General features: G+C 31.5%; 2 protein-coding genes across 3 annotated transcripts in view; one reads left to right on the plus strand and one right to left on the minus strand.

The window, feature by feature from the left end:
• Window positions 1–9,227, plus strand: part of LOC108685526 (hydroxyacid oxidase 1) — a 12,039-nt gene that overhangs the window by 606 nt on the left and 2,206 nt on the right. Inside the window, exons 2-3 of the mRNA XM_018190363.1 lie at window positions 345–507; window positions 909–1,060. Of these exons, the coding sequence (XP_018045852.1) occupies window positions 374–507; window positions 909–1,060 (286 nt within the window). The 5' untranslated portion in view covers window positions 345–373. The remainder of the gene's footprint in view (window positions 1–344; window positions 508–908; window positions 1,061–9,227) is intronic.
• On the minus strand, window positions 3,021–7,275 carry LOC108685525 (N-acetylgalactosaminyltransferase 6-like). Of its 2 annotated transcripts, XM_018190361.1 has the most exons (3): window positions 6,998–7,275; window positions 6,593–6,817; window positions 3,021–4,649 (listed from the first exon to the last, which is right to left on the minus strand). In XM_018190361.1, exons 2-3 carry the CDS (start codon window positions 6,773–6,775, stop codon window positions 3,021–3,023), a joined length of 1,812 nt encoding a protein of 603 aa, XP_018045850.1. In that variant the 5' UTR covers window positions 6,776–6,817; window positions 6,998–7,275. The 2 variants fall into 2 exon arrangements, with proteins under 2 accessions (XP_018045850.1, XP_018045851.1); XM_018190362.1 differs by lacking the exon at window positions 6,998–7,275 and having other exon boundaries at window positions 6,593–6,836.

Raw genomic sequence — 9,227 nt, forward strand, 5'->3', positions numbered from 1 at the left:
AAAACGGTAAATGCAAATTATAAGAACACATTTTGTAAGGGAAGACTCGAGAATAAAATACTAGAAAAATGTATAATGAATTTAATAAAAGAACGTGGATTGATTCACTAATAAAAATTTTGCAAATATTTTCGTTAAATAAAGTTTTTAAAAATCATAAAATCATTCAATTGGCAAAGAAATTAATAAAATTTACAACTTGACAAAAAAATCTTCATTGAAATCGGTGAATCAATCTATATGGCCTCTTCTCGATCAAATTTATTATAAATTTATTACAAATGTTCTTATAATTCATTTCCAAGATAAATTAAAATACATATATAATAATATTTTCATTACAGACCAACTATTAATTCTTGGGGTGATTAAGATGGCAGCATATGTGTGTATCGAAGACTATGAGAAGCATGCTCTGGAACATTTGACACCTTCCATAAGGGACTACTACAAAGGCGGCGCAGGAGAAGAATATAGCGTAAAATGGAATAGGGAAGCTTTTAAAAAGTAATGTAATCTATCTAATCTAAACTTAAAGACAATAGTAAGTGGAAATCAGCTGAAAAATGATTAACACAAATTTTGAATTTCCAATTTCAACTTTTCAAATATTATTGATCAAATATGGCCTTATTCGCTTATTTGTGTTAAAAAAGTAAAGAAGTAGAAAAGATTTTGAGAAAGAAAAAAAGAGAAATAAGAAAATAAATAATAAGTTTAATATGAAATATTTGACTTGAAAAGATATTACTATTTTTCTAGATATTTATTTTGTATAATATTGTATACGATTATTCCTCAATTAATTCATGGAATTGAAAGATAGGATATATGTATATTCTTCATATACATTAGCGACTAAAAATGTGACTGCCCTTTTTGATCATTTTTTTTAAATATTTTTGCAGTTATAAGATACGTCCCAGATTTTTGCGAAACGTGTCTGAAAGGGATATAAGCACGACAGTATTGGGTTACAAAGTCTCAATGCCCTTGGGAGTCGCACCCACCGCGATGCAACGTATGGCACATCCTGATGGAGAGTGCGCCAATGCAAGGGGTAAATAAATGTTTTGCGAAATATTTCTTATATAATATAATGAGATATTAACACTTGGGGTTGCTGCTTAATTAGAACTATAATTTTATTGCACTGTATTTTTTATTATTAGATAGGTATGTTACGTTTATTGTAAAATATATAAGGATCTTTTTTAATACAAACGTGTATATTAAATCATATAAATAATCAAAGATTAGTCCAAACACACGATCACAGATAGTTAACAATATTTCTTTAACATTTATTCCATAATTGTCAAAGATTCGCGCTCAAACATAAACGAATATACTGATTAATATAAAGAATAATGGTCCAAATGTAATCATTTCTTAAAAATATATATATATATATATATGTAAAAATAAAGTATTTCATGGAGTTAGTAATTTTACACACACACACACACACGCGCGCGCGCGCACACACACACACACACACACACACACACACACACACACACACACACACACACACACACACACACACACACACACACTAGATGTAATAAAAAGAAATCCATTATTTTTGCAATTTTTGAAATTGAATGGAAAAATAATGGATTTCTTTTTACTACACCTAATATATAAAATTACTAACTCCATGAAACGCTTCATTTTTACAGTTTTGATTTTTCAAGTATATCATAGAATAACTTTCAAGAAACACTCATGTTTTTTTCTATATTAACTAGAATACAACAGAATTTTTAAGACAATATATTACGTGGCAATATGTAGTCTTTTCTGTAGTCTTTTCCTACTTAATAAAATATATTTCAAAGAAAAGTTATATTATGAAAGAATCTAGAACTAATAAAAAAGGTAATTGTTATTTATTTTACAATTTGTTGTTATTATTTATATCTGCATATTATAAGAAAAAAATTATATACTTTATATTTGAAGTTATTCTATAATTTACTCATATATGGAAAATGGCGATTTTATATATCTTTCCTTTCATCATTGTTTTTTTTTAAACAATTTTATCTACTATAGTTCATAATTACTATAGTTTATACTTATTTATATTGGTTAATGACAATGGAATGAATTCAATGAATAATTAAACCTATTATACAAGATATGTCACATACACTATTATAAACTATTTTTTCAAAAATATTTTCAGAAATATAGGGATTGTAAAGAGGAATTTTGTATTCATAAAACTTTTTTTCATGCGCCATATAAAAAAGTAAAGATCTTAAGAAATCACAAAATTTTAGTATAATTTCTGATAATTAATAAGAAAAAATAGTTTGTAACACTTTATGTGATTCGTACTACATAAATTGTATTCATGATTTCTCGATAAATTTTAAAACTTGATTCGTTAAAGAAAATTCTGTTTTAACGAAAAAAATTTTCATTACAATACAAATAAAACAATATCAGTTCTGCTTAGTTATGCTGCTAAGCAGCGTTTGAAAAGATTATAATGTTTACTGTAATATTAATTTGAGCGAAAGGTGAAACTTAAATGCTAAGATCATTATCGTACCGTACTTCTATGTATGGCTATGTGATGTAAGGCACGATAGAGCGCTTATGCGATATGTATAGATACATCCGCCGATATGATGACCGCTTGCACATTCAAAGAACGAAAACTTCGCTTTATGCTACGTGCAAATTACTCGGACTGCGCGTTGATCAAGTCTTACTTTTCGTTGCTTATTAATACAAGTTCAGTATGTTGTTCAACTTGGAAATTATGATGTGACTAGTAACCAGGAATAAAAATTCTTAGAGTTCTATGATTCATTTCTACCAATGCGCAATGTAGAATAACTTTAATCTCAGTTTAATTTATTTTTCTAATTCTTAGAAATAGAAAAAGATAAAAAGTAAGTTAAATGGAAGTTAATCTACATTGATGGAAAATTTATAACAAACAGGAATTCGGCACGAGCCTACTGTTCAAGAAACATTATGGCAGTACAAAGAAAGAGAGCTCACTTGAGCTTGGGTCCTATGTTCTCCCAATTATTGATAGCCTTCATATTAACTTGTTCTATCCGCCATTTCTGAGTGGGTGATGATTTGTCGCATATAGTCACAAACACTCTTTTACTGCTCGGATCGGTGTCTAGGCATCTAGACGAGTAACCATGCTGCAACCACTGCTTTTCAACATCATAACGCCACAACTGATTGCCTTGTTTCCCATGACAAGGATACAAGTTCACTGGTGCTTTCTCTTCGCCTTTGGATACATCCAAGCATTCCGTGCGATCTTTCGGCCTGATATCCTTATGCCAGGTCAATCGGAATTCTTGTTCACCCGACACTTTTTGATCGTCTTTCATGCAAGTGTCCACTACGACAAGCTCGTCTCTCTTCCGCTTCTTCGAGTCCAAACATAATTCGGTCACGCCCATGTTCCTAATCTCTCCGTAAGCGAAATCGTCTGGCTCTATGGGTGGATACACTTCCACAAGATCGAAGGCTATGTTCTTCATGAACCAATTAAAGGGTTTACAGTGCAATTTCTTGCGCAAAGCCTTTTGCTCCGACAAATCTCCTGGATCCAATGTCCGCAAGTGCGGTCGTCTCTTGTAGAGATATTCCGCGTATTCGTCCATCCATACTTCAGCAACTCTTTTGAAGTTCTTTCCCAGAAAGTCACCACGACCGGGATTAGGGAATGGTGGGAATTTACGATAAACATGACCGACTCTGGAGCATGGCGCGTCATACATTTGACCGCCACATTGCCAGATTTTGAAGGACAGTTCATATTGTTCGCCACCCCATATATCCAAGCCTGGATCGTAACCACCCAATTCCCAGAAGAATTTGGCGCTGATCGCAAACAGACCGCCCGCCATTATAGGACTTTTGAATGGCTCTGTGGGTCTTTTCAGATCTTCCGGAAGTAATGGAAGCCGCTTATAATACAACTCCCAGTCAAATGCTCCTCGAGAGCCTTCATCTTGCGCTATATATTCAAAAGTTTCATAAGCTATCACATCAATGAACGGACAAACACAAGTTTTGTAGTCTTGCGCAATAGGTTCTAACAACGGCGGCAACCAATTCACATTGGCTTCGCTGTGAGAATCCAGGAATACAAGAACCTTCGCTCTCGCCTTCTTCGCACCCGCCAATCGACCTCTGATCAATCCCGAGCGTTTTGATAATCGAACGATAGATACCTTCGGCAAGTGTTGGGCAACATAATCATCTAGTTTCTTTTTTAACTCTATTTTCGTGCTGGCGTCATCGACCAATATAATCTCTTTTAAAAGGGAAGGCGGCGAACGATTAACCACGCTCCAGCAGGTTCGCAATAGCGTGCTGAAATGCTCATTGTGGAAGGACACTATCACAGAAATGGGATCCAGATTCTTCAAATATTTCTTCTTTCTACAATCTGGATGGCGAATGTCAGGTACTGAACGATTCATTGATATCTCATCGCTGACTGCTGCATTGAATCCATTTACTTGATATAATTTTTCTTTTAGCATGTCGAGGGATGGGGAAAGAAAGGCTGATCTTCCATGTTCTCCTATCCCCGTACGTTTTTCCTCTTCCTGAATTTTCTTGTAGTCATGCCAATCAATTTTGTCGTCCAAATCCTGTAAAATACGTTGCTATTAATAATCAGGGATTGATGAGCTCTTGTCTATTTTTGTAGGCTTGTTTATAGAAAAGCTTGCAGAAACAAGATAAATTTTGAAAAATAATTTATTTTTCACATTAAACAATATTATTACTATATTATAATACTATAAATAATCGATGATGACGATATATGAATAAATAATAAAAAATCGGCAATGACATATTTGCGACCGTAAAAAAAGCTAACGAATCACTCGGGCATGTAATCGTTGGCATATTCTTGATCGTTAGAAATGCAAAAGAAATGCAAGTAAAACTCGTTTGCTAACTGTTATGTGCACATGAGAAAAGTAGGTTTTTAAGTATGCATGCGCATAAGATGAATTCATAAGATCCGGTATATCTAATGCTTCGACTGCTGAAGCCATAAACGGCATGCGTATTAATTACAAATACAATAATTCAAATAAGCATTCTTTTACGTGTCAGCAGGAAATTGAATTCAACGAAGTTACAACGGTTTTGATTCTCCCTCGTGTTTAACGTGGCATAAGATTTATCCTGTTGCGACTTTTTTTCACAACAGGAACTCAATGAAATGTCATACCGAGTTCCATTTCTCCGTAAGCAAAATGTCAGATAATAGTATGCAATTATTACTAGATTTGTGCAGAATATTATGGCAAATTGGCAGCAATTACATTTATATTAAACTCTGTTCTGTCAGCAGAGCCTGCCGACATAATCTGACAATGATTTGTCAGCAGAAAAACCGAGTAGAATCTGTCATTTCTTGATCATTCAATTGAAACATATCCTTACATGATTACAAAGTGGTACATTTCTTCTTAAATAAATATATAGAAAATTCTACATTTTTCTCAGTTTCTGCAATTTATGATTATGACAAATTTATTATTACGTTTTATTAACATAAATAAACCTTGTGTAGCTAATTTGTTTTCAATTTAAATACAATTATTTGAATACAAATGAAATAGATTTTGCATTCAATCAATCATTACATTCTGTAAAGATTTTAATTTCTGTTAGTATTCTATTAACATAATTTATAGACATTATAAAATTTATAGACATTATAAAATTCTTGACAAATTTGGCTTAAATTATTTAAATGGTTATGAAATGACAGATTCTGTTTGGTTTAATGTAATTAATATAATTAATCTACTGTCATTATTACTATCATTATTTGGTTAATAAGTCTTATGATATTTCTGTTGACATTCTGCCAACAAAATTTGTAATAGATAGTTGATAAAATTTGTTTTTGATAGATTTGGTTATCATATTTAAAAGATGAAGAAGACAGATTCTTGCTTGATTGTAATCAATTCTGAGAAAAATTTCTGATTAAAAATTCTGATCATGGCAATCAGAATTCTGTTATCTTTCTATTAAACAGCACTTCATTAAACAGATGTGTTTCTATTGGCAGTATAAAAAAAATTTGTAGTAGACACTTTAAAAAATCTGTTTCTGACAGATTTATTATCTGAATTATAAAATCATTAAATGTTTACAAAATCGCAAATTCTGCCATAAATATTTTATTAATTATGTAATAATCTACTAATAATATACATGATAAAGATTTCTATTATCATCTTTATCAAAAATTCTATCAATAGAATTTGTTATATTGCTGCTAGCATTTTCTGTTAACAAAATTTAACAGACGCATCTAGTTTGCTTAAGTTTTCAATAAATACTATAAATATTGGATTCATATCAATGATGAAGTTTGATCTTGATGATGGGGGTTGTCTATCTTGAAACGAGGTAAAAAAAATAAAAGTGAGCGAATTTATTGAAATATTTATAATTCTATTAATCAACATCTAATTAACATCTTTGCTCACTTTATAATACTTTTCTCGTTTTAAGATAACAATTAATCGACCTTCTAATGCGGAATTTAGCTTCCCGTTTGTACCTGACGTAAATGCTCATCGTTCCCTCGATTGCCATCGTCCACCACTGCCACCGCCAGGGTGTCGAGTGACGTCGAGATTCGACGGTTGGGTAATCGCGCGTAGTGGAACACCACGACAGTCAGGAACACAGTGAACGCCGCCAGAAGGAGGAACTTGACCAAGCTGATTACGTTTCGCCTCATCTTCGCGAGAGGATCATGTCTCGCGAGCCTCTCTAACGAAGACTACGGGCACAATGCTCGTATTCATAGTCAGGTCTTATATTTAAGGTTTCCTTAAATTTATCTTCAATTGGGCTCTATGAATTATTTTACTGGCTATCGAGCATCTAAAGATAAATTTAAGGAAGCCTTAAATATAAGGTCTGACCGATCTGATTATATAAATATAGACATTAACCTCACCTCTTATGACTTATCTCGTCGCGTGAACGTGTCAGACGCAGGCGGGTCTTGCAACGTGAATAGACGGACGTATTGTCCGTCATCACCGCTGCGCGGCGACCGGGAGATCTCGAGTAACGAGTTGTATCGTTGTATCTATTGACTTTACTCGACTGTACTCCCGCCTGACGATCCGGCGAAAGCATAAAGAACCGATGTAACAAACGGCACGCACGATTGCCATGAACTGCCACTTGCTGCAAGTTGCAATTGCTGCACGATGACCGATATATTAGAGGAGTGGGAGATTACCTTTGTGAGAAAGAAACTTCACTAAGAAAATTTGTTTTTTTCTATCCGGTTCCGCCCGCGTGATCTCACCTATTCGCCCATCTCTTGCCATTTGTACGAATTTAATGTTAAATTCTTATCGATTAGCAATGATCGAAATTTTAATTATTCTTGCATAATTCTATGCACAAATGTATTTTTAAATAAGAAATAATAAGAATTTAAGAAATAATAATTAATTTTAAGGAAATCATTTATATAAGTAGTCTTTTGCTAAAAATAACTTCAATGAAATGATTAATTTAATTGATTGTTAATTTAACCGATAAAATAATCGCTCGAAGAAAAATTTCCAATTATAATGTATAATTTATATTGTATAATTTATTACCTTTTCTATTTTGTTTTCATTGTTTCAAGCAAAAATGTATACTTTTATTGTTACAAAAAATTATTCATTAATTGAATTAATTGGCGATTAATTTAATCAACAAAATTATTTGCATATTTCTAATTTAACTGGTTTTTTAAATTTACAATTCAAGCAAATAAAATATTGCTGACATTGTTTTGATAAAAATTGTAATTATCAATTAACTTAATTGCGTTTAATTTTATTAACGAAATTGCTTGCCTCTCTAATTATTCTCTGATCTTTTTTTCCATATTTCAAGCAGCAAAAATGAATAATTTTATTTTCATGCTTATAAAATATAAATATCATATAATATATATAATGTAATTGCTATTTAAAATTAATTTTTGATTAATTATAAGTTAACTGAAGTCGAAATCATCCTCGGAGAAGATCCAAACCTTTGATTTTGTTTGTTTAAAATTATTTCTAAAGTTGAATTTCGAAAAGTTAACTTCGATTAGAAATATCGTTGTTGGATATGATCTTGTTAATTTGTTTTAATATGTTTTACCTTGATTTAGTTTCTGCAACGGTAATTTGCGACGTCACATCGTTCTGTACTTTTTGCTATTGAAATTATAGCGCGTTATATCGTTGCATTATTCCAACTGTAATACTAGTATTGTAAATCTCGATTTCACCTGTGAGATTACGTCATGTGACCTGTTTTTGCAACGCGTAACCTGTCATTATCTGTATTATTCGTAACTTATGCAGCAGATCTTCTTGTGAAAGATACATATGGAAGTAACAATTAATAAACATACGCAATTCTTTCGTATTATATTATTTTTGTCGTGACATCATTTGTGTTGTTTATTGTCATCTTTTGTTAAAAGATATAAGACGTTTAAAAATTTTATATAATTGTTAATTAACTTTTATCCTTTTTCAACAATTTAAAATTGTACATATAAAATATGTACCATTTAAATAGTTGACATCTTGACGAGACATTTAATAGTACCATTTTATTATATGTCTAATAATATATATATATATATCAGTGTGTATTATAATTTATTATAATACACGCGGATAGAACTATTAGTGTTTTGTTGTTCAGTATATGGAAAAAATATTAGCTTAAAAATAATGAATTATAATTTATTATAGTTAGAAATTTTTTGCTTTAAGCTTCTGCTGGTTCATTTAATCACTTAAGTTTTCATATATACATACAACATACATACATATATATGCGTGCGTGCGTGCGTGTGCGTACGTGTGTGTGTGTGTGTGTGTGTGTGTGTGTGTGTGTGTGTGTGTGTGTGTGTGTGTACATAAACTTCAGTTAATTTAATCGATTAATGCTCATTTTCACCAATGTAGATTAACTTTAATCTCGATTCAATTTGCTCTTCATCTTTTTCTAGTTCTAAAGATTAGAAAAAGAATAAGTTGAATTGAGATTAAAGTTAATTTATATTGATGGACAGGCATAATTCAACCAGCAGATCGCTTAAAGTAAAATTTCTAAATTGAATGAAACTGTTCGAATATTTTTATTATACATATAATAAATTTTTATTATACATATAA

This window comes from Atta colombica, unplaced genomic scaffold, assembly GCF_001594045.1.
Source record: "Atta colombica isolate Treedump-2 unplaced genomic scaffold, Acol1.0 scaffold153, whole genome shotgun sequence".
NCBI classification, from domain to species: Eukaryota; Metazoa; Arthropoda; class Insecta; order Hymenoptera; family Formicidae; genus Atta; species Atta colombica.

Excerpts from the sequence above, each read along its gene's own strand:
- LOC108685525 (XM_018190361.1), bottom strand. The coding sequence starts at position 6,775 with ATGAGGCGAAACGTAATCAGCTTGGTCAAGTTCCTCCTTCTGGCGGCG. Across the intron at positions 4,650-6,592 it reads ACGATGAGCATTTACGTCAG|GATTTGGACGACAAAATTGA; the intron begins GTACAAACGGGA and ends CGTATTTTACAG.